General features: G+C 47.9%; 2 protein-coding genes across 2 annotated transcripts in view; one reads left to right on the plus strand and one right to left on the minus strand.

Annotated features, from left to right (window-relative positions):
* The window catches only part of SLCO5A1 (solute carrier organic anion transporter family member 5A1), a 102,648-nt gene extending 77,384 nt beyond the window's left edge, over positions 1 to 25,264 (minus strand). The window contains exons 1-2 of the mRNA XM_036338475.1: positions 25,068 to 25,264; positions 22,107 to 23,507 (exon numbers count right to left, since the gene is read on the minus strand). Coding sequence (XP_036194368.1) covers positions 22,107 to 23,016 — 910 coding nt within the window. The 5' untranslated portion in view covers positions 23,017 to 23,507; positions 25,068 to 25,264. The remainder of the gene's footprint in view (positions 1 to 22,106; positions 23,508 to 25,067) is intronic.
* A 321-nt stretch (positions 25,265 to 25,585) lies between these two features.
* LOC118670549 (eukaryotic initiation factor 4A-III-like) lies at positions 25,586 to 26,520 on the plus strand. The gene has a single exon (XM_036337564.1). The coding sequence runs from the start codon at positions 25,735 to 25,737 to the stop codon at positions 26,518 to 26,520; it is 786 nt and encodes a 261-aa protein (XP_036193457.1). The 5' UTR covers positions 25,586 to 25,734.
* Positions 26,521 to 26,918: the final 398 nt, after the last annotated feature.

Genomic DNA, 26,918 nt, shown 5'->3' on the forward strand with positions numbered 1-26,918 from the left:
ATCACAAACTCCCGACTGCTCTGAACTCCGGTTCCGGGAAGTCTCTGGGGACCCAGGTCTCATACGGGGAGAAGCTGGGGGAGAAGCTGGTCTGTCCGGCAGCGGGCGAACTTGAAGGCGGCTTTCCCTCAGAGGTGCTTGCAGCAATTAGCGGGTCACTGAGACCGGCGACTCCGGGCGGAGAATCAGCCATAGCTCCCTGATCCGCCCTTTGATTCCCTGAGACCCCGCCCCACCCAGGCTGCGGCAGAGGCTTTTGCATGTGAATGTACCTAACTGCAGCCCAGCCAGGCAGACCTGGAACTTCCAAGAGAAGGCCCAAGGCCTCGCAGCGGCTTGCATTGCTTCACAGCTGAGCCTCTTCGTGGCTCCTGCTGTGTGGCCTCAGGCAGAGGCTGAATTAGCACCTCCTTAGATCCAGGAACCACTGTACCCAGTGGTCAGAGGGTACCAGACTGCAACTCCTCAGATCCATAAGGGACACACTCAGGGAGCAGACTCAGTGAGCACCAAAGCCCCACTGAAGCAAGTCTTGCCCCAGAAGGGTGTCTTCAGCACAGAAGTTCTCCCACTTTAGACACAGCTGATTCTCACAGCCAATTGGCCTGGAGGTCAATTCCTCCCAGTGATTCTACAACAACCAAGGCACCAAGAGTGCACCAAGAGTGTCCACCCCAGGTAACTGGGGAGGCTGAGCTACTGGGCCCTACAGGACACCTAGCGCGCAGGGCCACTCTATCAACACAGGGAAGCTGCCAAAATGCGGAGACAAAGAAACAGGCCACAAATGGCAGAAATGGAGGAAAGCAAATGACTGGATATAGAGTTCAAGGCCACGTTTATAAGGTTTTTCAAGAATTTTATGGAAACCGCCGATAAATTTAATGAATCCCTCAATAAGTATAGTGAGACCATGGAGGACATGAAAAAGGACCAACTAGAAATTAAGCATACACTGACTGAAATAAAGAATAATTTACAGAGATCCAGCAGCAGACAAGAGGATCCCAAGAATCAAGTCAAAGATTTGAAATACAAAGAAACAAAAAAGACCCAACCGAAAAAGAAAAAAGAAAAGAGATTCCAAAAATATGAAGATAGTGTAAGGAACCTCTGGGACAACTTCAAGCGTACCAACATCAGAATTATAGGGGTACCAGAAGGAGAGAGAGGGCAAGATATTGAAAACCTTTTTGAAGAAATAATGACAGAAAACTTCCCCTACCTGGTGAAAGAAATGGACTTACAAGTCCAGGAAGCGCAGAGAACCCCAAACAAAAGGAATCCAAAGAGGACCACACCAAGACACATCATAATTAAAATGCCAAGAGCAAAAGATAAAGAGAGAATCTTAAAAGCAGCAAGAGAAAGACAGTCAGTTACCTACAAGGGAGTACCCATACGACTGTCAGCTGATTTCTCAACAGAAACCATGCAGGCCAGAAGAGACTGGCAAGAAATATTCAAAGTGATGAATAGCAAGAACCTGCAACCAAGATTACTTTATCCAGCAAAGCTATCATTCAGAATAGAAGGTCAGATAAAGAGCTTCACGGATAAGAAAAAGCTAAAGGAGTTCATCACCACCAAACCAGCATTATATGAAATGCTGAAAGGTATTCTTTAAGAAGAGGAAGAAGAAAAAGGAACTCTTACCATTTGCCACAGCATGGATGGAACTGGAGAGCGGATAAATACCACAGGATCTCACTCATTTGTGGAATATAATGAACAACATAAGCTGATGAACAAGGACTGATCCAGAGACAGAGAGGCATTGATTGGACTGTCGGGCCTTGGAGGGAAGGTAGGGGAGGGTGGGGGGTAAGGGGGAAAGATCAACCAAAGGACTTATATGCAAGCATATAGGCCTAATCAATGGACATGGACAACAGGGGGAGAGGGCATGAGCGGGGGGGGGGAAGGGGGGGGGTAGAGGGTAACGTGGGGACAAGGACACATATGTAATATCTTAATCAATAAAAAATATATTAAAAATATATATATATTTAAAAAATATATATATATATACATCTTTGTTTTACTCTGGTAGCAAATATCAAAAAATTTCTATACGTGACACGGCACCAGAGTTAAGTTAGGGTTTTTCAAAATGCTGACACGCCGAGCTCAAAAGGTTCGCCATCACTGTTCTAGGCCTTCCACAGTCCGGCCCAAACACGCCGTCATGCTCATCAAGGAAGGCTCTCGGTTCCTGCCAAACTGACACTTACAAGCTCCACGCGGCGCCCTCCCCACTTCCCCGTCTTCTGTTTCCATCATACCCTCTCACCCTCTTTGGCCCAGCCCAATCCTGCCCCGCGCTCAAGGTGGACTCCTACGCACGCCACACCTACCATCCCAGCCCAAAAGGCTATCTCCCTCTTGGGAGTTGGACAGCATCCAATGACAGGGACTGCACTGCCATCAGCTGATGTGTTTCATCTCCTCTTATCATCTCCAGTGTCAGTGAAAGAAGACCGGGACTTACACATTTCTGCACGCTCCCTCACCTGTTCTCTCCCAAACCTGCCATCTGGCATCGTGGGCTTGTCCCTTGGTTTCAGGGGTACCCACAGGTCTCGCTACAAGACCATCCTATGCCTCTCAAGGGATCCCACCAGCCAGGTGAGTCCCCCACACCCCCTCACCTCCCTGTTGGGGAGAAGGAGAAAGGAGGAAGCAGCCGGGAAGGGATCCTGACATACAGGAATCTTGCTACAGGAAAGGGGGGTGGTTATAAGATAGTGCTTCCTTGTGACGCAGGTCAGAGACCAGGGTAGATGATATCCCTGGGGTATATGTGAGTTTTTTATTGTCCTCTGGGAGTAGACATTAGGATTCACAAGAGAAGATGTAGGATAAAACCAGGCCTGGACACAAGGCAATTTTGTTGGGATCTGAAATCTATCCCTTAGAAATCAATCAGCATCTTGTCTTTTCGGAGTTTATTTCCCTGTCGTTCTCTGTGTTTGTGGACGTCTTTTACAAACTGCAGCCTGGTTTAAAGAAAGCCAGGGAAGGGGTTGTCTGTTCCATAGTTGTTAGCACTTGGGGAGGGAGGCTACCAGCCCACTCCTAGGCCTCAGGATGAGCGTGGAAGTGAGGCAGAAACAGAAGTGAGGCAGCCTCAGGGGGAGGTGAACAGGAGTGTCAGTCCTATTCATAAGCTACTCACCCCACCTGAAGGCCCTCCTGTCAGAGAAACCTGGACGTTCCCGGGTTCTCCCGCGTAAAGGCCAGGGTGAGCCCTCACCGTCACAGGTGCTTCATAAAGATAAATCCATGTGTTAACTCCTCCTCACCAAAAAACAGCCAGCGTCCTCAAGCTTTGGTGGTCCTAAAGGCAGCCATCGCCGGGCGTAAGAGGTGACTTGGAGCTCACCCCTCGAGACACCTAAGAATCGCTACTCAGACCATTCTCCGCTTAAGGACCAGCTATGCTCCAAGGGAATACTTGCCACTGGCCATACCTACAGCCACTAAACTCCACTGGACTGCTGGTATGAACCTCATACAATATAGCTTGGAGCACAGAAAAGGCACAAAACATTTAACAGCCTCTCACTGGTAAGTCCCAGTGGCTACTCTGTGCTCTCAAACATGCTGCTACTGGCTTCCCCAAAACCCCAGGAGGGAGAGAGAGAGGAGAAACAGGCCCCCAGTTCCTTCTGACTCAAGGATCCCAACATCAGAGCTAGTACTAATTCCATATTTCAAACTACTTGATTATATTAAATGTGTGTTAAAATACATTGCAGTTAAATTAAAACGAGGCAGAGGGCAAAAGCACAATGAATGCTGCTGTGAGGACTCTCCAGGCTTACTTTCCTAGAATTCTGGGAGTTTCCAATAGGTATAGCTGCAGAAAGCATTCAGATTTCCAAAACAACCCACCACAGTCTGCTGAACATTATTTACCAGCATTCCAATGTATGTCCGCAAGCAGAGCTCCCTTCCCCGACTTAAACAGAATCCAGAAGCTCCCCACCTCCCGCCCCATATAACACACCTCCTGGGAACTGGGACCAGCTCCACAACAGTGATGGGGAAGGCCAGACCTTTGTATCACAGAAGCTTCAGGAAGGTGGAGAATGAGGTAGAGACTACACACAGCGATGGGAGCAACACGTAAGACCAGGCCGTGGCCTTTCCTTGGAAATTGTTGTTTCTGACCAGGATTTATCCTGGACAATAGTGTCCCAGGATCGTCTGGGAAGCTTTTTGAAAGTACAGATTCAAGGACGTGACCATAGATAGTCCTACTAACGCAGAACCCTCTGCACAGGTGTCTCTAGGAAGCTACACTTTTATGATGATCAGAGATATTTAGAAAGCCCATTCTGCCCAATGTTCATTGGGTAGAATTATTTACACTATTTACAACAGCCAAGACATGGACGCAACCCAAGTGCCCCTCCACAGACAAGTGATAAAAAAAAAAAAACTATGGAATATTACTTGGCCATAAATAAGAATGAAATCTTACCATTTGCATCGGCGTAGATGAACCTAGAGCAGTCGTTCTCAACCTTCTGGCCCTTTAAATACAGTTTCTCGCCGAAACCGGTTTGGCTCAGTGGATAGAGCGTCAGCCTGCGGACCGAAGGGTCCCAGGTTCGATTCCGGTCAAGGGCATGTACCTGGATTGCGGGCACATCCACAGTGGTAGATGTGCAGGAGGCAGCTGATCGATGTTTCTCTCTCATCGATGTTTCTAACTCTCTATCTCTCTCCCTTCCTCTCTGTAAAAAATCAATGAAATATATTAAATAAATAAATAAATAAAATAAAAAATAAATAAATGAATAAATACAGTTTCTCATGTTGTGACCTCAACCATAAAATTATTTTCGTTGCTACTTCATAACTGCAATTTTGCTACTGTTATGAATCGTAATGTAAATATCTGATATGCAGGATGGTCTTAGGCGACCGCTGTGAAAGTGCCAAAGGGGTCGCGACCCACAGGTTGAGAACCGCTGACCTAGAGGGTATTATGCTCAATGAAATGTCAGAGAAAGACAAATATGATTTCACTTATACGGGAATCTAAAGAACAAAATAAATAAATACAATGGGGGGGGGGGGGTCGGGTAAGAAGGCCATTCCAAGGTTTTTGATATCAGAATTATGAACTGATGTTCCATTTTCCATGTCAGTTCTCAAGTGTCCATTAAGCCTTTGCTTATACATGGCTTCCTCTAAGGATCTTATTTAAATACCTTTCACAAATTCAGTTCCATGTGGGCTCCTTACGGCACTTAGCATGATTTGTAATTACTGGCCCTTGACTTGTATATTATCTGTCCTCCCCAGTAGACTAAGTTCCACGAAGGCAGTCCTGTTTCCTGTCATACCTTAGCATCCAGCACAGAGCGTATGTCCATGAACCTTTGATGAGTGAAAGGACATTGTCTTCAGCTCTCTCGTTTCATCTTATTGCCACATGTATCATAGAGGTAGAGGGCAAGTCATTATTGGCCAGTGAATGAGATAAATCAGAACAGCTGGGTGGCTCAAGATCACAGGGTGATTAAGTGGCGAGACCAGACCGCATCTAACACCAAGGTTCAAGCTTCAAGTTGCAGCCAACTCCTTTCCAGTCTCCCATGCTGCCTCCCTTCAGCAAATATCAAAGTTTATTAATATCCAACTGACTGAAGAGATGGTGCCTGTGTCTCAAAGCTTTATATTTATTTGTACAGCAGGCAATTGTACATCTCAGAAGCATAAGCCACCGGGAGCTTATGTTGAAATGAAATGATTAATAGCACTCAAATTAAAATCACAGATGATGCCAAATAAAAAGAAGAAGAAAACTCAAAAGGGGGAGAGGCACTTTTTGGCCAGATTCTGTGACTGGTGAAGAATAAATATCTGGTGTTAGAGTACACATTGTGAGATTTTAATGGATGGGTTTTAATAATGGATTTTAATATGCTCCTAAAAGCTACAAACAAGGTACTTTTTTAATAATCATAGCTAAAGAAATTCATAGTCTAGTAAAAAATGCCTCCTTGTATGGTAAGAAATTCACCTTCCCACCTGAAAAAAAAAGTAAGTATTCTAAGTTTTTATTTTTGCGCATCAATTTTTCTTAAAGCAAGGCAGCCTATGGGTTCAAAACTGAGCCAGCATAATCTGAAACCAACTCATTACAGAAAATGTGCAGTAATCAGCATGTACTTTTTAGCCTAACTCAGATAGAGTAACAATTTACCTTTTAGGTATGAAAGAATATCAACATCAACGAGGAAAAGGAATACTTATTTTTTAACCTAAATACAATTGCCAATGAAACGTGTGAACCCTTTGTTTGGCACACAAATTTGAAACAACAACAACAAAAACACACACACAAAGAAACAAGCCATCTATCAAAACACAGTAAAATATGCTAAGAAGAAACTCTGAAAAGACCTGGAATCACGTCAGTCATTTAAAACCAGCTGGGTCAGAACACTAACACACTCTGCCTTCGCAGGACTACTTAGAAGAAGATGATGATTCTAATTACCATATCACCACTAGTATGCCAAGTTAATTATAATTATTGTTATACATTTTCCATGTACTGCCATAGTGTATATGACCTGAAGTGGAGAGCGTTTGCGGGGAGGGAGGAAGAGAAGGGAGAGGAGGGATTTTGTGTATTGTTTTAGTGTTTGTTCTTTGCAATGGGGATGGGTGAGCATTGCTCCTATCCCCTGCCTTCTTGAGGGTCAGTGAGTAAGGAACCTCATTTGCAAGTTGACAGGACACGATGAGAGCAGTGCATTATGGGACAAAGCTGTGGTAATTGACTCACACATAATTCATGGTCATGAGCTTCCTTAACACTGGGCTGTGTCTAGCCCAGTGAGTTCACCAGCCACAGACACAAGATAGGCCCTATGGCAGTGGTTCTGAACCTTGGCTGCACATTAGAATCCCTGGGAATCTTTTTAAAATCCTGATTTCTGGGCCTCATCCTCCGGAAATTCTGTTTCTTTGTGACTAATGCTGTGGCCTCACCCCATAACAAAGAAACAGAACTTCCGGAGGATGGGGCCCAGAAATCAGGATTTTAAAAAGATTCCCAGGTGATTCTAATGTGCAGCCAAGGTTGAGAACCACTGCCCTATGGAGACTGAGAGCTGCATACAGCCAAACACTGTGTGGCTTTAAGGTGGGAATTCAGGCCAGGACAAGGGAAACCCAGTGCCCCAGACCCCAAGAACGTTCTGAGAGCTGAGCAGGCGGTCCATATGCAGCAGAACCGGCCAGCTGCCAGAAAGAGCTAATAGAGAGCAAAACTCAGCATCGGAGGAAACGTCCACTGGAACCCACAGGGGCTGGGTGGGGAGAAGAAAACGAAGTCCCGGGCAATGAACATGAATGGGAGGCGCTAGGGCAGAGCAAGCTGGTTGAGAATTTGGAGTGGAAGCGGAGCCTGTGGACTTTTTCTGAGACATTGGACAGATGTAACTATAGGTAGCCAGAAGCCTTAAAAGTGGAGACAGAGGGCCCAGCTGGTGTAGCATATTTCTGGAAGACAGTAGGAAGCAAGGGCTGAGATGTAGCTATTTCTTTCACTCACTATGTTTTTTTCCCCTTCACCCCCAGCTCTAACACACTAACACACACACACACACACACACACACACACACACACACACACACAGAGAGACTGTGTGTCCTCTATGAGACAATTTGACCAAAGCCCATTTCTGTATTTCCCTGGCATTCGCTCCCTGCCCCTTCACATCCTCTTTCCCACCTCCCCTTCTGCAATAACCACATGAGCCAAAACAAAAGTGAACTACCCATGAGAGTCATAGGTCCACTCCAGGAACCACAAAATGCTCTCGGGTTACCAGAACTTGCTGGTTAGAGACCTGAGCAGAGAGTGTTAAGTCTAGAATAGGACAGAAAAAGCATAAAGATAGCCCATGAGCATAGCTATGGTCCTTAGCATCTGAAGGTGATTATAGCCAACAGCTCCCATCATAATTATCAGAAGCCCATAGCAAGCACATCTCATCAGGAAGTTATTTATAACCTGAAAGCTTTGTCTTCTTTCTCCCCAGGGTCACTCTCTACTTTGTAAGGAAGGTACCAGCCCCTCCAGACCCAAGGAAGCACGGAGTCCCCGCATTACGGTGGGTGGTAGGGGGAGGGGTGAATGCCTCTAGAAGAGACGCCACCCAATTAAGAACACAGGTGATGTAATGGAACCCACATGCCTCGTTCCACCCGGCTCAGGGCAATCAACCCAGGGACATTGAGCAGGCTTGTGAGGCAGGCAACCTGTCGAAAACCCACAAGAGAAGCAAACACCACTCTCTTCCTGAGCAGGAATAACTTTTTTACAGAATGACAGCCCACTTCTTCTAGCGTTTAACCATGTGCCAGGCCAGGCCCTGTGTTAAGTGCATCACGTGCATTCACTCACAACTAGCCCACAATGAGCCCGGTGTTAACAGGGGTGGGATTGGGCAGGGAGAAGCCACAGAAGTGCCCCAGGTTACACTGGCCCTGGAAGAGCTGGGGTTGGAACCCAGGCAGCCCAGCTCCAGCAGCCACAGATTCAACTGCCTTGAATATGCTACTTTCAGGATCAATGCCACAGTAGCTCCAGAATGTAAGGAGCCGATACAGGGTTAAGCCTCGGACTGACCTGTTGGCAAAGTTACAAACAAGTCCCAGCTTAGAGGGCACAGTCCTCTTAGCATAATTAGGCTTGACCTTATAACCTCCCTAGATCTTATCTGGGAAGCTAATGGGCTGAGGGAGGTGCAGGAAGTGGCCAAAACAAGTAAAACTCATAAGAACAGTGTAACTGCAGTAACCACTACCTTGTTTACCTCTGACTATAAAATAAAGGCTCAGCTTGCCTCTGGATCTTCCTCTGTGGCCTCAGCCAGGCACAGGAAGATCCACGAAAACTAAAGAGAGCCATGCTGATCATCTGAACGCTGTCTCTGTTTCCTTCATTCGCTGACTCCATCCACACCTTTGGGAACCCCTGGCCCGCTGGGGCTGGACCCCGGCATCAGAAGAAGTCACAGTTTAATCCCAGGAAGACCCATTGAGAATCCAATTCCATCCATTTACAAATATGAAGACTGAAACCCTAAGATGTCGAGTGACTTGCTAGAGGTCACAGCCTACAGATCATCTCATCATCCAGAGCAGATGGTGCTAAACAATCAAACTAGACTGTAAGTTCCTTGGGGATCAGGATCCACTTCCTAGGGTTAGTTTTAAAAATACAGTAGATGGCCCTCGCCTTTTTGGCTCAGTGGATAGAGTGTCGACCTGAGAACTAAAGGGTCCTGGGTTCGATTCCAGTCAAGGGCATGTGCCCGGGTTGTGGGCTCAATCCCCAGTAGGGGTCATGCAGGAGGCAGCCAATCAATGATTTTCTCTTATCATTGATGTTTCTATCTATCTCTCCCTTTCCCTTCCTCTCTGAAATCAATAAAAATATGTTTTTTAAAAATATAGTATATGGCATATTCTTCTCACTGCTCTAATCCCTATTCAAACTTTCAAAACATCATCATAGATTAGAAGTCTTCTGGTATGGTCAAACCGGGTCATTTTACAGGAAAGGAAACTGAGGTCCTGAAAAGTGACATGATTTGGTCAAAGTCATCTCTGTGATTATAGCTGAGTTTGTGTCAAATTACTAATGAGCCATTTACATCTGCTTTATCATTTCTATAGGATGGGTGGCCTGGAAGGTTTAAGTCCCAAGTTCATCATTCCCAAAGTGGTATGAGATGTCATGTAAGTGAAAAAGGAGATATCCCATGAGAATACATGGAAGAGTCCTGCAGGCCACTCCTGGACAATAGCTCTGGAAGAACTCGTGCGTGGAGGACAACACTGTACAACCAGAAACACTGATTCCAGCCGCTGGGAGTTGCACGGCCCAGCCCCTTCCCTTCTTGCATTTAATACCGTTGCCCTCCATCATTCCTAAAGAAATAAAGCTCATTTCTCTTGAGAGTTTCACAGGAAGGAAATAACTAGAGACACCTTAAAAGCTAGCAAAACCAAATTTCAGATTGTTATTCTAAGATAGATATAGATTTTTAAGTAAGTCTTTCCCATAGGAAAATTTTTCAGATTTATCTCAGGAAGACTTTTGCATTGTGTTAAAATATACTGCTGTCCTCCACCTGAAGGGAAGTCATTAAAATGCAATTCAAATCCAGAAAGGTTCCCCTTCCAGCTGAAATTACACACCAGGAGGTAAGCATATTTCTAGACCAGATACTGGCAAATATCTTTCACCCAATAATATAGAGACACTGTGCAAATGAGGACTGGGGGTCCACCTTTATACACTGATAAGAAGTTGATTTATAGCCAGAAAGTCTCAGGTCTGGAATTCACTACCCACAGTCTTGTCTTGTTCACTTAAATTTCTCACCTCTCCTTACAAACAAACAAACAAACAAACAAACAAAACACACAAATACAAAACAGTTAAAACTTCTATTTCCTTTATAAGAATTCAAGGCCGGGGGGAAAAAATGGGAAAGCACCTGATAAGACCAAAACCTATTATTACGAAAGTATTACAGCTAAGAATTCCTACATGCTACGAAGTCAGGAACTGAATGATTCAATTTCATATACTTGCAAACGTATGCCATTTCATCCTGCTGAAAATATTAGTTGCATAAATATGCTCTTTACTTTTAAGCAAGAGTAACGTGCACCTGCCTTTCTAGGCTATATTAGGGAACTGGGATTAGCATTTTTGCAGGGTGACAGTTCCACAAGCCATCATAACTCCCGGGAGGGGAAGCAGACTGCATTTCCCATCAGGTAATACCCAGCTGCCTGAAATAGGAGCAACAGGAAGCAACAGGCAGGCCTGCTTCCCCACAGACAGCTGGCGCATGGCAACACCACGCAAGCCGGCAGGGGCTGGAGAACGTGCTCAAGAGACAAGCTCCTGAAAGGCAGAGAGTAGCTACATCTCCTCTCCAGACCCAAGTCCCAAGTTCCAGAACAAGACCATTCCAAGCAGGGCTGGAAAGGGCACGGACTAGAGACCTTCAGAAGCAACAGGAACCTGACCAGCCACCAGCCTTGCCTCCTCATCTCCTTTCTAGATAATGAACTGGAGAACTCAGCCAAAGGCACATCGGAGGCTTATAAGTGTTTCCCTCCCGTTCCCTCCCCATAATTTTGAAGGTTCAAGCTCAGGCTTTGGGTGATTACCTTGGGGGCTGGTTTTGCCACTTTTTAGATGACCTTGAACACATTATTTAACCTTGATTTCCGCATCTATAAAACATGAAAAACAAAAGCAGCTGCCAATTATCGACAAGGAAGCCAAGAATACACAATGGCAAAGGAGAGCCTTTTCTACCAATGGTGATGGGAAACCGAATGTCCACACGCAAAAGCATGAAGTGGGACCCTTACCTTACAACATACACACAAAAATAACCCAAATCAGATGAAAGTCCTAAATGTAAGACCTACAACTATTAAACTCCTGAGAGAAAACATAGGGAAAAGGCTTCTGTACATTGGACTTGGTGATGATTTCTTGGATATAACTGAAAAGCAAAGGCAACAAAATTAAAAATCGACAATGAGACAACACAAAGGTTAAAAATTTCTGCACATCGAAGGAATCAATCAACAGTGAAAAGACAATACACAGAATGGGAGAAAATAATTGCAAATCATATATCTGATGTGTTTAATATATCAACTATAATTTTAAAATACATTTTAAATAAAAAAATGGCAAAAAGGAGAGAACCAAGATGATGGCGTAGGTAGACGCCAGTACTCACCACCTCCCACAATCACATCAAAATTACAACTAAAATACAGAACAATCATCTTTCAGGACCACCTGAAATCTGGCTGAATGGAAATCCTACAACTAGAGAAGAAAAAAAAAGTACATCGAGACTGGTAGCAGGGGCAGAGGCACAGACAGGCTGGTCTGACACTCACCTGTGACATTTTTTTTTTAATTGGGTGGGATGTCTAGGCTGCAGAGGCCCCCCTGTGAGAAGCAAGGGGTCCCAGCCCCACACCAAACCCCCAGTCCAGGGTTCCAGAGCTTCCAGAGCTGGGAAGAAAAATCCCCATAACTTCAGGCTGTAAAAGCCAGTGGGGATTGTGGCTGAGTGACAGAGGCTGCTAGATACCCAGGTGTTCATTTTAAAGGGCAGCTCATGAACTTATTTGGACTCAGCCCCTCTGAGCTCCAGCACCGGGCGGCTTTGAGAAACCCAGACACAATCAGGGAGGAATTAGATTGTCTGGCATTGGGGCAGGATCTCAGGGTGGCTTCTCCCAGACTGAGATGCATGGGTCATTGTTCCTATGCTGGGACCTCCACCCCCACAGAGCTGACTGGCAGCTATATTTGAGCTTCCATCAGTGAAGCCCACACTGTTTGCTCCACCCTGGTGATTCCCTGAGACCACGCCTTATCCAATTTGCAGCCCCACCCAAGCTGTTTGCAGCAGCTTTTGCATATGAATGGCCTGGCTCAGGCTTCAGACTTTGTTAAAATCTATTAAACAAGCAGCAGCTGGCATCAGCATGCCCCAAACCTATCAAAAAGTGGCCCAAGACCCAGCACTAGCACCAGCCTGCCTTGCTTCTCAGCTGGGTCTCACCTGGGTAATTCCTAACCCAGTGATGGCGAACCTATGACACTCATTTTTGGATTTTTCTTTGTTAAATGGCATTTAAATATATAAAATAAATATCAAAAATATAAATCTTTGTTTTACTATGGTTGCAAATATCAAAAAATTTCTATATGTGACACAGCACCAGAGTTAAGTTACGATTTTTCAAAATGCTGACACGCCGAGCTCAAAAGGTTCGCCATCACTGTCCTAACCCAATACAGATCTCTCTGTAGCTCCTGTAGGTGGCCCCAGGCAGTGGCTGGTTTACACCTTCCAGAAGGCCCCAGAGCCAGTGCACCCAGTGGACAGCCTCAGACCATACCAGATTATAACTCTCCACATCCACAAGTGAAACACTCACAGGGCAGACTCAGTGAGCACCAAAGCCCCACTGAATTCTTCATCTCAATGTTGTCTTTTATTAAAGCCATCACCATGAAAACAGACCTCAGATATATGGGTAAATGACACATTCCCCTGATTCTCCTCCTCCTAAGCCAGTGGTCGGCAAACTGCGACTCGTGAGCCACATGCGACTCTTTGGCCCCTTAAGTGTGGCTCTTCCACAAAATACCACGTGCGGGCGCACATACGGTGTGATTGAAATTTCGTGGCCCGTGCGCAGAAGTCGGTATTTTGTGAAAGAGCCACACTGAAGGGCTCTTAGTACCTATGTGTACACACACACACACACACAAACTATTCCCTCTTCAAGGGTTACAGTATTCCCAAATCCAATAATATGGTCTAGAAATCTCTATGGTTAGAAACATTTTTAATGTTTTATTGGGAACTGAAGTCACAATAAAAACCATAAAACCCTTCATATTTTCATATATTTTAGATACTATGGAATCTATTGAGCCATGATGTAGTGATGAGTAATGCACAATTAACTTGTATTTCCTATCCTTGGCTTGCTAGAAGGCCCTCCTATCTACAAAGACATGTTTTTCCTGGATCTTCTCCATCCAAATATTCAATGGTTTCTGATTCTATGACTCAGAGATTTATATTTCCAGTTCCAAGATATAAGAAACACAAGATAACAGAGTAGCTTAAATGCTTAAGATGAAAAATGTTTAGCGCATCAGTAGGGACCATTTTTCATTGGGTAAACTCTTGTTGTGGGCCTGTTCTGTGCATTGTGACATGTTTACAGCAACACTACAAAACACCACTAAATGCCAATACGTCCCCTCCAAGTTGTGACAATCAAAACGGATTCCAGACATTACCAAGTGTGTCCCCTGGGGGTCGGGGGAGTCACCCTAGGTGAGAAACACTGTTTAGAATGACCAGCAGCCCTGCAGTTTTCCATAGGGAACTGAGATTCAGAACACATGACACCCAAGCCCTGCGAATGGCTTAGGCCAGTGGTCGGCAAACTGCGGCTTTCGAGCCACATGCGGCTCTTTGGCCCCTTGAGTGTGGCTCTTCCACAAAATACCGACTTCTGCGCATGGGCCACGAAGTTTCAATTGCACTGTACTGCGCACCCGCACGTGGTATTTTGTGGAAGAGCCACACTCAGGGGCCAAAGAGTCGCATGTGGCTCGCAAGCCACACTTTGCCGGCCACTGGCTTAGGAGGAGGAGAATCAGGCAGCTGTGGAATCTCTCTTTTCTCTACAAGGAGGTGGATAAAGCAGGGTGAGCACACTTGCTCCTGCAGGGGCACCCAACACAGCAGAACACGGCGACATGGCCCTACAGTCTGCGTTTCTGAACATTCCAGTCTCTTTCCCCAAAAAAGACACAATTGAATAATCCAAATGGCCAGGTATGTTTCTCCACCTTCATTTGTCTCGGAAGGCTTCATTCCTAAAACACCTACTCTACAATCTACTTTGCCTCCATTTTTATTTTTCCAAAATCCCTCTTCCTTCTTAAAATTATGCCCGAAAGGCCTACCTTGCAATTCCCTCACACTTGAAAAAATAAGTCTTATAGTGGATGTACAGACCCACCTCAACCAACACGGGCTAGAACGCTGCAGAGGCTGGGAGGACTGACAGCCATCAAGGCCTTGGAGTTTCCCAATTTCCATTTATGTGGCAATGACTTTCTTTAATACAGGTTGGTTTATGGTCTATAAATCAGTTCAGACACAAACCAAGCTGGCTGTATGATTTGGCAAATCCTTTAATGTGTTTTTTAACATCATATCTGTTTTTAGGTGTGCAGTTTGATACTGTTAGGAATATTCACATTGTTGTGCAACAGACCTCACAACTTTTCATCAAACTGAAACTCTGTACCCCATAAACACGGACTCCCCATTGCCCTGCTCCCGCCAGCACCCACTATTCTGTTTCCATTTCTATGAATTTGACTACTCTAAGCCCCTCACATAAGTGCAAGTATATAGTATCTTTCCTTTTGTAAATGTTTTCTTTCACTAGGTTCATCCACATTGTAGATGAGAGTGTTAAAATTTCCTTCCTTCTTAGGGCTGAATAATACCCCATTATATGTATCTACTACATTTTTTATCCATTCGGCCATCGATGGACACGTGGATTGCTTCCACTTCTTGGCTATTGTGAATAATGCTGCTTGGAACATGATGTGCAAATATCTCTTGGAGACCCTACTTTCAAATCTTTTGGATATATACCCAGAAGTATGATTGCTGGGTCAGGTGATAATTCTATTTATAATTGATTGAAGGACTGCCATACTGTGTCCCATAGCACAAATCCTTTACCTTTTTGCAGTCTGGGTTTCCTCATGTGTCAAATGATCATTTTTCAAACGGGGCTGAATGGGATAAACTCTAGGACACACTTTGGCTAGACCAGCGGTTCTCAACCTGTGGGTCGCGACCCCTTTGGGGGTCGAACGCCCCTTTCACAGGGGTCGCCTAAGACCATCGGAAAACACATATATAATTACATATTGTTTTGTGATTAATCACTATGCTTTAATTACATTCAATTTGTAACAATGAAAATACATCCTGCATATCAGATATTTACGATTCATAACAGTAGCAAAATTAGTTATGAAGTAGCAACGAAAATAATTTTATGGTTGGGGTCACCACAACATGAGGAACTGTATTAAAGGGTCGTGGCATTAGGAAGGTTGAGAACCACTGGGCTAGACCGTTACTGCCGGAGAGAACTCGGCCCCTCTTCTGTCTGATCACCTTCTGCAAAGGGAAAACTTCTGATCCCCAGTCTCCAAATCATTTCCAATCCGCTCAGCTCTTACATGGCCTGTCACCAAACTCCCAATTCACTGCGGAAACTTCTAGATGGTTTAAAAAGAAAAAAGCAAAGCCAAGGCCGCGGGTTTGTCTGCTTTTCTTTCAGCAAGAGGCCTTTCTTTCACCTGGGCTGCAGAGCTCACAGGCTTATCTCTGACATACAGAGTTGCACCACCCAAGAGAGACCCTTCAGCACAGAGCCCGCAGGGTGGTTGATGGAATAAAGAAAGTGGTGCTTCCTTGGGTTAATGTCAAAATGAACGTCATTTGTCCGAGGCCACTCGCTCTCACTGACCTCACACTACTGTGGAATTCAAGAGTAGCCACAGGTTACGAAATATTCCAAATGGACATCTTGCTTCTGCAAATGCAGTCAGAGACGGTGGATTCTTCCTGATGAAGTAAAACTTCCATTGGAAACTGGTTTTGCCAACCGTGGCTCCCATCCCAGCCCAGAGAGAGATGTCCCATCTGTCCACAGAGGCAAGGATCTGTGGCCTTTAGACTCTGGCTGCTCCAAACGTGGCCCTCGGACCAGCAACGCTGGCCTCACCTGGGAGTTTTATAAAAATGCAGAATTCCAGGCCCCACCCCCGAGTGACAGAAGCAGAATTTACGTTTTGAGAAGACACCCTGGGGATTCACCCACACGTTTAAAGTTTCAGAAGGACAGTTTTGAACCACTTAAATAACAGAACTCATAGCAACCCAAAAACATGTCAGAAATGCTACCAACAGGCTGGCTGTTCGCTGCTATTTGCAGGGGGGCTGAACACACCAATGTGCGCCCCACTGTGGTTTCCACAATGAAGCGTAAACCCTGCTTATCTCCAGTTAGAATTTGAAGTTTGTTTCTCAGCATCTTGGACCAACTAGTTTGTCTTACAGGTGAAAGTGGGCCCCAGGCAGCTGCTGTAAAGTCAGTAGCTGCTAAGGGTCCAGAAGCCCTGCCCATTCTGACACAGATGAACTGTCCCAGGCGTCTGTAAAACTCACTGCATCCTCACTCGAAGCTATACCGCCCCTCTGCCCAGCATTCACCCCACCTTTCTCCACATGTCCAGGTCATCTCCCCAAATCCCTCAGTCGCCATTCTCCCTCACGAGTGCTTTCAGTGGAGATTATTTTGGGTATTTATTCACAATTTGTACAGAGCCTGCTTCCCAGGAGGAATTTTTTGTTGTTCATCCTCACCCGAGGATATTTTTTCCATTGATTTTTAGAAAGAGTGGAAGGGAGGGAGAGAAGGAGGGAGAGGGAGGGAGAGGGAGGGAGAGAGAGGGAGAGAGAGGGAGGGAGAGAGAGGAAGAGGGGGGGGGGGAAGAAAAGAGAGAGAGAGAGATCTTTGGATTGGTTGCACGCACCAAAACCTGCAATCCAGGTACATGCCCTGGACCGGGAATCGAACCCACAACCATTTGACCCTTCAGTGTGTTAGCTGATGCTCTACCACTGAGCAACCCTGGCCATGGCCCAAAAGGATTTTATGTGGCTTGTAAAGATAAATGCATTATTAAAAAGACAAGAAAAATTAAAGCAGACTAAAAAAAAAACAGTTATAAGTCTTAGGGGAAAATGTGTGTGTGTGCCCACTCCTGCTGTTTCTTGGCTCCCCAGCCCCACCCCCCATGTTGTTCCTGCCCAGAGAGAAGAGGATTCATGTAATTGATGACTTTGAAAATAAACGGGGATGTTCAGCTCAACTCCCTCCTCCTTTTGCCTCCTGGGAGCATGAGCATGGGAGTAAAAATCCTGCCCTGCTCCTTCTCGGCATGCGTCTTACCTGTGCACCCGGCCCATGTGGGAGACCTCAGCTGCCACCCTGGGGAGGTGCAGCATTTCCGGTGGCTGGATGGCTGAGTCTCTTTAATGCTGGGATTAGTAGAAAGTGCACTGCACACATTATACTCTTCCACCTTCTATCACAGTTTAATTCCTTTGACTCATTTCTTAACTCAGAACTCAAGAGAGGGGAAACGGTGCTCTTTATTGGATCCTTCAAAAATCCCCACAAAAAGATCAGGAAAACTAATGCTCCCAGCCACTTAGAATAGGTTATTAATACTGATGGGGGGGTGGGGGGGAGAAGGCCTGAATTTTCTGACTATTGAGGCAAAAGAGAAAACATGACCAGTGTGCAGATACCACTAGAGGCCACTCAGTGGTCACACTACCCACACCTCCCTTGCCTTCCTTTCCCATAGAGACTGGAAATTCTAAAACTTGCCTTCCCCCAAATCACCTCAGCCAGGAAAGGCCAGGGGACTCCATTCTGGCCCATGAGACATCCTTGAGAGTCAGTGGACACAATGGTGAAGCCGGGGACACCACAGAGCCCCTCAAACTTCAAAAGAGCTTTTGTTATGTTACATGAGACACAAACACACACTAAATAAATGTTCACACATTAAGGAAAGAGAGTCGTCAATGGTTGGCATGCAGAAAGCTCTGGTGACAAAACCTTGGGTTCTCAGAAAATTCAGAATATAATGTTGCTGCAACACTGGTGACAAAACCTTGGGTTCTCAGAAAATTCAGAATATAATGTTGCTGCAACACTGACCGCTAACCTGTAAACCAGGGGTCATGGTTTGATTCCCGGTCAGGGCACATGCCCGGGTTTTGAACTTGATCACCAGTTAGGGGGCATGCAGGAGGCAGACGATCAATGATTCTCTCTCATCATTGATGTCTCTGTCTCTCTCCCACCCCTTCCCTCTCTGACATCAATAATAAAAATGTTGATATATATATTTTTTAAAAGTAGAATCCATCGCCTTAGCTGATTTGGCTCTGTGGACCCTGCAGACTGAAGGGTCCCGGGTTCAATTCCGGTCAAGGGCACATGCCCGGGTTGCGGGCTTAATCCCCAGTAGGGGGTGTGCAGCAGACAGCCAATCAATGATTCTCATCATTGATGTTTCTATCTTCCCCTCTCCCTTCCTCTCTGAAATCAATAAAAATATATTAAAAAAGAAAAGACTGACAAAAAGGTTAAGAAAGAAGTAGGTAGTTAAAAGGGTAATCTAAGAAGAACAGTTTTGTGAAAAGTACCAAAGATATTTAACCAGTTGTTTATTAAGAAAAAAAATCCACATCATACTAGGTTAACACTGCTCCTGTTCTAAGAATATAGCAACCAATAAAGCCTCCTTTTAAAAAGGTTTTGAGAAGGATCTTGTTTTGATGACTTCAGGCCATTCTGAGAACTCTGCTGCACACAGGCCTTTGCTGTCAGCTCGTTCTCAGAGCCGCTTGCCAGAGGACATGCAGCATGGAGGGAAGCTGAAGGGCTCTGGGGTTAGTTAGACAGGCCTGGGTTTGAAGCCCAGAAGCAACCCCTAACACTCTTGGAGCCTCAGTTTCCTCATCCATAAAATAGAGAAATCAACTTCCATATCATAAGGTCATTGGGAACATTAAATAAAACAATCTGTGGAAGATTCCTTATACTCAAACCACCAGAGCGTTCATTGAGATCCGTTTAACGTGAAGCAGAATTCTCATGGGTTTCCTAAGGCATTCATCAAACTTAAAAAAAAAAAATCAGTAGTCGATAGCTAAAAGAAGAGAAGGAAAAAGAGAGGAAGGAGGAGGAGGAGAAAGGAGAAGAAAAAGAGAAGGGAAAAGGAGGAGGAGAATGAGAGGAAGGGGAGGGGGAAAACTAACACCATTTGTGTAACTTCCCTCCCCTTGCACCTGTCACTTCACACCCCTACCTTGAATTGTCAGTATTTCTTCATTACACTGAAAGCCCCTCAGATGTTGAAACTATGCCTCATTTTTGCTCTTCCCCTCATTTATGCCCAGCACAGAATAAGGATTCAGTACGTACTTGCTGTTTTTCTCTTTGGTGGAGAGTTAAAAGTTAAATTTTTGGGCTCTTACTAGATGTTTATTGAGTAGCTCTCTGCTGTGCTTTTGATGAAATTTGTGACACTGGTACCGAGAAATGGGATGGGAAGAAGATGCAAGTTTTCAAAGTAAATAGAAGCAAAGATCAGGGAGAATATGGAGACAGGTACACAGAGTCAAGGTATCACTCTAAAGGTTACTTATTTCCGAGGGAGAAATGTATATTTATGATGGAAAGACCTGTCAATCACCCACTCAACCAAGCCATTAAACTCAGCATCACCAATGAATGCCAGGAGAAAATAATATAAAACACAGCACTGGCCATGAAGTAGTCTGACCAAAAATGTTTTGTCTGAGTCTAATCACACCTTTAGACTGACTTTCCAGCACACAAGAAATATATGGAGTGGAGGAACCAGGTAAGTGACACCAAGAGGAAATACTCAGATAAATGTACAAGGTGGAACATTCCACAAGTCAACTAGCCTTGTCCCTTCAAAAGCCTGTGTGCTGGAAAAAGAAAAAATGTTGAGGCACTCCCTGTTCTAGATTATAAAAGCTGATGAGCCAAATGCAACGTATGAGTGAACTTGATTGGCTCCTGGTTTGAGGACATTTGAATATGGAGTGGATATCTATAATAATAAAAGCATAATATGCTAATTAGACCGGTCAGCCGAACAACCTCCCGGACGACCTTCAAGACGAAGCCGGAGCTGCAAAGGCCGAGCCCCTTGCATGAATTTTGTGCACCAGGCCTCTAGTATGAGCATATTAGGGAATGATTATTAACTTTTTTAGGATGTTAAAACTCCTGCAGTTATATAAAAGAAAGTCCTTATTTCAACTTTTTGTATGCTCGAAAATGTATCATAATAAATGTTAGAAAACATGCAGGCAAAGCAACAGCAAGCTAATTCCTCTCTGTCCTAAACAGAAATTTCTTCCTCTTGCATTTAATACCAAAAATGAATTAGAAAACTCTTGTTAATGCATTTGGGCCAGTTACTATAAATGGCTCAGGCACCCTCTACAACAGAGTCTGGGGACAGCAGTTTTACTGTGGAAAAAGCATAGCCCTCTTAACTGGGTATCATTTTCACCGTCCTCTGAAACCTTATTATTCCCACACCAAGGATCCTATCAGCACATAGCTAATAAGTTGTTGGATGGGCCTGGTATTTGCTTATTTACCATTTTTTAAATAAAGTAAAATCATTTATCTTCTTTTAGTTGGACTCCAGTAGAGAAACATAGAAAAACAAATGCCACAGCGGGCATAGCTGCTATTCATGCTTTCCAAGGCTTCCAACCCATCACCTAGCAGTTCAGTTTGGAAGGGGCAGCTTGTGCAAGGAGGTGCTGCCAACCACACAGATTTCTAGGAACGACATTTTCCTATGGGCTACAATGGCGGCTTGGCCTCACATGAGAACCCTGTACTCAACCCTAGCACCCCTGTCCACAGGAGCTGACTCATGCACGTCAGCTCACCGAATCCAAGAGCCACTGCTGTTCAGAAAATAATAATGGATTCTGCTCCCAAGTTCATGTAACTGAGGGGTCTTCAACCAGCAATAAAAATAGCTTTGCGCCAAAACCGGTTTGGCTCAGTGGATGGAGCTTCGGCCTGTGGACTGAAGGGTCCCAGGTTCGATTCCGGTCAAGGGCATGTACCTTGGTTGCGGGCACGTCCCCAGTGGGAGGTGTGCAGGAGGCAGCTGATCGATGTTTCTCTCTCATCGATGTTTCTAACTCTCTATCTCTCTCCCTTCCTCTCTGTAAAAAATCAATAAAATATATTTAAAAAAATAGCTTTGGATAAACTTGTGAAGTTGCTTCTACATAAGGACACTGAGTCATATGGTATCACTCAAGTTTGTTTGTTTGTTTGTTTCAGTGATGCAGGCAAAATGTAAGAAATGCAGGTACGGAGGCAATGATGTTTTACGTAGTCTGGTACTTCGTCACCCAAGCTCCTGGGGACGGGAAAGGCAAGCAGCAACTTCACTCCACACACTGGCTGTTTCTATTCCTTCTGGAAGCTTTCTAGAAGGACAGCTATTAGAAGGTAAACTTGATAAATTAGAGCTTTTCCAGAGAGGAGAGAGAGAGAGACAGACAGACACTACCTTATAGCTAAAAGTTTGTATCACTTGGGAAAAGAGTATGAAGTGAGATTCTTAAAACTAGTTCAGAGAATTCTCAACTTTTTGATTCTCTCCCAAACTGAAAGGCAATGCTTATAATACATATGCAACACACTGTATATAAATATACATAACGTCTCCAGGAAAATGGGGAAGACAGGGTTTCCTGTTGACTTCTGACTTCCGCCTATTTGGGAGGACAGGGAAGCCTTACCTAGGTACAAGGATGCATTTTCCCTCTTGACGTTGTCATCTAAGTAGGTTGGTCCCAGGGTGTAAATAGGTGTGGAGCCCATGCCAATGAGGATCTGTGCACAGACGAACAGAGCCACAAAGAGCCAGTGGTTCTTCCCGCCCGAGTCCTTCCGGCAGGCGCGAGGCTCCACGGTCCCCGTGAAGTTGCCATTCTGACACAGGCCTTCGTTGGAAGCCGAGGCGTTCAACTCTTGGATCTGGTAGGGAGGCGAGATGAAGTGAGGTAAGGCGAAGACCACCGCCCCGAGGGCGATGAGAAGGCCACCCACGGCCAGCCACAGCGGCCGCCGGCCCCGGCCCCCAAAGTAGCTGACGAACACCACCACCACCAGGCTCCCGATGTCGAAGCAGCTGACCAGCAGCCCGGACTCCGAACTCTTCAGGCTGTAGCGCCTTTCGATGGTGGTGATGACGCTGCTCAGGTACCCAGAGACCATTAACGACTGGATGAAGGTCAGAAAGCACATGCAAACCAGGAAGCAGCGCGAATCAGTGAGGACCACATAGAGGCACCTTCTCCCCTGAAGGGTAGCCAACGTGGACGACACCGACATGGCTTTGCCCATGTCCACCCTGTGGTTGCAGTCCACGAGCCCCGCCATCTCTGCCGAAGTGGGCGGGGCAGAGGGGCTGGACGCCAACCGGCTCAGGCATTGTTTCAACTCCTGGCGGCCCAAAGCATCTGCACCGCCTGGCTTGGCGCCTGCGCTCGCAGGGCTGAGATCCGGCCGGCAGGAGGTGCTGTTCAGGACGGGTAAACTCTTGGACCTCAAGGTCTCTGGTTCGCACTTCTGTTGGACAGCTCCTACTGTGGCCGCGGCTTCCAGCTGCTCCCCCGCCTGGGGCTGCAGCCCAGCGCTGGCGTCCATGGCTCTTAGAATTGAGATTCGATCGCTGATTGCATTCAAGGACTCCCGCGCTTTTCATCCACCGGCAGGAGGGCCCGAAGTCCGGCCCACGCAGTCGTGCCCTCCACGGACAGGGGCTGGGGGATACAGAGCTGCGCGGCAGGACATCCTCACCAGCAGGGAGGTGCCCAGGGCATCCTGAACGCAGATGCGACCCCGAAGCTTCGCAGCCGCGCGCCCCAGGGGGCAGGGGTCCTCGCGGTCCTGCGCTGAGCTCTGCTCGGGGTCCACCTCGGGGTGGCAGCTCGCAGAAGGAGCCCGGTGCGTCCTGGGCGCATCCCCTCCGCCGCCGCCTCTCGGCCCGCCGCCCGGAGCGAGAACGCCCGCCCCGTACCCAGCGTGGGGGTGCTCAGGGCTGATGCCTGCGACGCATCCCGCGCAGCTGGCTGGGCCAGAGGCCTGCTGTCCTCTCCACCTCGGCTCGCGACACCCTCGGGAGCAAAGATGCCAACCTGTAAAGCAGAGAGAGGGAGGTCAGCAAAGGACGGCTGCGGCTAGGGCTGGCGTTCCGCGCCCCGGGGCCAGCGCGGAAGAACTCGGACCGTCCCAAGTGGGACCGAGGGCTGAGCTAGGAGCAGAGCCCTGGAGGCGACGGCTGCAGGACGCAGCCTCTAGTGCGGGAACAATAAGCAGCAGGCGGTTGGCGGAGACCCTCCCTCATTGTCTATGGAGGACCTGCCCCCGCCCCGCCCCTTTTGCCACAAACATTGCATCCGCTTTTATATGTGAATAATTATCAACCTGGCAGCTCTGACTCAGAGGCAGTGTCTTTTATTCGCGTGAACTAATTGCAACCTTTGGGTACTCCTACTCCAGTAACTCAAAATAGAAAATGCCCGAAAGAACAAAGGAAAGTTTGTGTGTTGTGTGTTTTTAGCAAACATAATGCATTCCCAATTTTCAAAAAAAAGGGGGGGGGGCTACGTGTGTAGAAATGTGTGTACACAGTTGTGTGCAGGCACGTGTGCGCGCCTGGATGCGAATCCGTCTGCCCCATCAGTTAGAGACACGCACTCAAAGCCCGAGGCAGCCCCAGAAAGGTCAACGCGCCTGCCTCTGTCTTTCCGACACTAAAAATAACCCCCTCGCCGAAGAACTCTTCAATGACAAACACCCGGAGCGTTTGAGGCCGCGGCCCACACCAAGTCCCAGCGCCCAGAGTCAAGCGAAACCGAAAATTACTTTGCTCAGGGGAGGGGTGGGGGAGCCACAACCGAACAAAGAGACGCGGGCCCCAGGAGCAGCCCTGGCACGCGGGGGCCGGCGGCGAGGTGCGCTACTGACACCCGGCGCACCCCACCCGGGTGGGCCCGGGGCGCGCGCGCGGACACGCACACACACGGCATGTATGTGGTGGAGCCCCTCGCGCAATCCCGCACCGGGCTGAATTCAGCGAGAGCTGAAAACAGGTGTGTCCCCGGGGTAAGCCGAAAACAGGTGTGTTCCGTTCCATTCCCAGCCCGGAGGGGGAGGGGGGGGATGAGCACCAGGTGGGAGTGGAGACAGGACTGCGCTGCATTGGGTTTCCTTCCGCAGCGCGCTTTTGTGATGCTGCTGAGAAAAGAAAGGCAGAAGGGGAATGGAGAGAGGCGGAGAGGCTGGGCTGCAGGGGCGGCCGCTCCGGCGTCTCCCTCGGCTCTGCCGGCCAGACCCGCTCCCAGATTCCCCGCCTGCCGGCCGCTCGCAGCCCGAACTTCCCCGCCGCCTCCCGGCCTAGGAGCCTTCCCGGGGAACCCCACGGGCGGCCCCGCGCCGAGCCGGGGAATCCCGGCGAACACCCTCCCGCACCGGGGGCATACGGGCCCCTGCCTGGAAGGAGCGGGGGAGGGGGGGCACCCACACCTCCGCGCAGACTCGGGTGGACAGGGAGCTCCCGAGCCGGCGTGGAATCCCAGGGACACCCCCGCGCGCGCTCACACACACACACAAAGCCCGCGAGGGGCACAGGACCGCGGAGTGGGGGGGCGGGCAGCTCGCCGCGCCGCGGGGGCGCACGAACCGCGGCTACTCACTCGCGAGTCCGGCGGTAGGGTCGGGCTGGCGGCGGAGGGAGGCGCGCACGGGGCCGGTGCGGGAGCTGGTGGGAGCCGCCTGGAGAGGCAGCCTCGGTCCAGCCGCGAGAAATCAGTGAATAAGGCTGTGACTCAGGCTGAACTCTTCCCCACGCCTCGCCTGTCACCCAAGCCTCCGTTCCTCTCTGAACAGACACCGGCGCACAGACGCTCCGAGAGCGAGAGCGAGAGCGGAGCAGCAGAGGGCGCAGGCGCGCGGGGGGCTGCCCGGCCCGGCCCAGCCCAAGGCGGCGAGCTTCCAGCTGCCTTTCACCTGCGCGGCGGGGGCGGGCAGGAACCCTGAAGCCTCCAGGGGGTTCTCCCAAAAAGTCAGCTGCTGAGGCAGAGAGTCCATTCGGAACAAAGAAAGTATTTCTGTTCGGGGCCGCTCACAATGTCTCAGGGACCATAGCAGGTTCTTGGGACCAAAGATGAGCAGAATAGGGTCCCTCCACTAAGAGAGCACTGTCTTGCGGGCTATCGCTGTAAGCAGCCTGAAACAAGGCGGTAAATTCTAGACGAGGTGCCCGGGAGAACCTAAGGCCCATTAGCCTATTAGATCTCCATCTTCAGGCAGGAAAGGCGTGTGCGAAAGCACAGGGGCACCGGACAGTAAGTGTGTCCGTGGATGCTAAGTTTTCCACGGAGATTTCAGGGAGGGGGCAGAGGCCTCGAGAGGCAGAGTATAAAAGGTCAGCAAGGACTCAGAGGCTGTGTGCTGTCCGCCCTGAAGGGCCAGTGGCATTGTGACTTGCTCACCAGAAAGCAGGTCCTGGAGGTTTACGACGGCTACAGGTACCTGCCCCTGGCCACGCAGGTGGTGCTCATCAGCGCCACGCTGCCCCACGAGATCCTGGAGATGACCAACAAGTTCATGACGGACCCCATCCGCATCCTGGTGAAGCGTGATGAGTTGGCGCTGGAAGGCATCAAGCAGTTTTTCGTGGCGGTGGAAAGAGAAGAGTGGAAATTGGACACGCTGTGTGACCTCTACGACACGCTGGCCATCACACAAGCCGTCATCTTCTGTAACACCAAGAGGAAGGTGAACTGGCTGATGGAGAAAATGAGAGAAGCCAACTTCACGGTGTCGTGGATGCACGGGGACCTGCCGCAGAAGGAGCGGGAGTCCATCATGAGGCAGTTCTGCTCCTGCGCCAGCCAGGTGCTCATTTCCACCCACGTCTGGGCCCGCGGCCTGGACGTCCCTCAGGTGTCGCTGATCATCAGCTACGACCTGCCCAACAACCGGGAGCTCCACATCCACAGAATCGGGCGGTCGGGGCGGTACGGCCGGAAGCGCGGGGCCATCAACTTCGTGAAGAGGGACGACATCCGCATCCTGCGGGACAGGGAGCAGTACTGCTCCACGCAGATCCACGAGATGCCCGGGAACGTTGCCCATCTGATCTGAGGCGTCTGCTGCGCTGGGCACGAGCTGGCCAGCTCTGTCCCCTCGGGACTGTCCAGAGCAGTTTGTTTAAGGAGGTTCGTGGGAATTGAACCTTGACCCCTCTGACCACATTGTCAGGGCGTGACAACACCTGCAGCTCACGGGGAGAATGTAGGAAGGACACAAAGTTCTTGCAACGGGAAACAAGTCTAGTGGTGCCTCGCAACCCGTCCCGGATGCGGTTTGGGGTCTGTCTTCTTTTCTTACCCACGTGTAAATAATGCTTTGCTCTTGGTCTTTTTCATTAAACATTTTAAACTTAAAAAAAAGAAAAAGAAAGAAAGCTGGTCCTGGCTGTGGTGGGTGAATCAAGGCCACACTAAGAGCGGAGGCAAGTTAGGAAGCCACCTCTGAGCAAA

This window comes from Myotis myotis, unplaced genomic scaffold (assembly GCF_014108235.1).
Source record: "Myotis myotis isolate mMyoMyo1 unplaced genomic scaffold, mMyoMyo1.p scaffold_m19_p_16, whole genome shotgun sequence".
Classification (NCBI taxonomy): Eukaryota; Metazoa; Chordata; class Mammalia; order Chiroptera; family Vespertilionidae; genus Myotis; species Myotis myotis.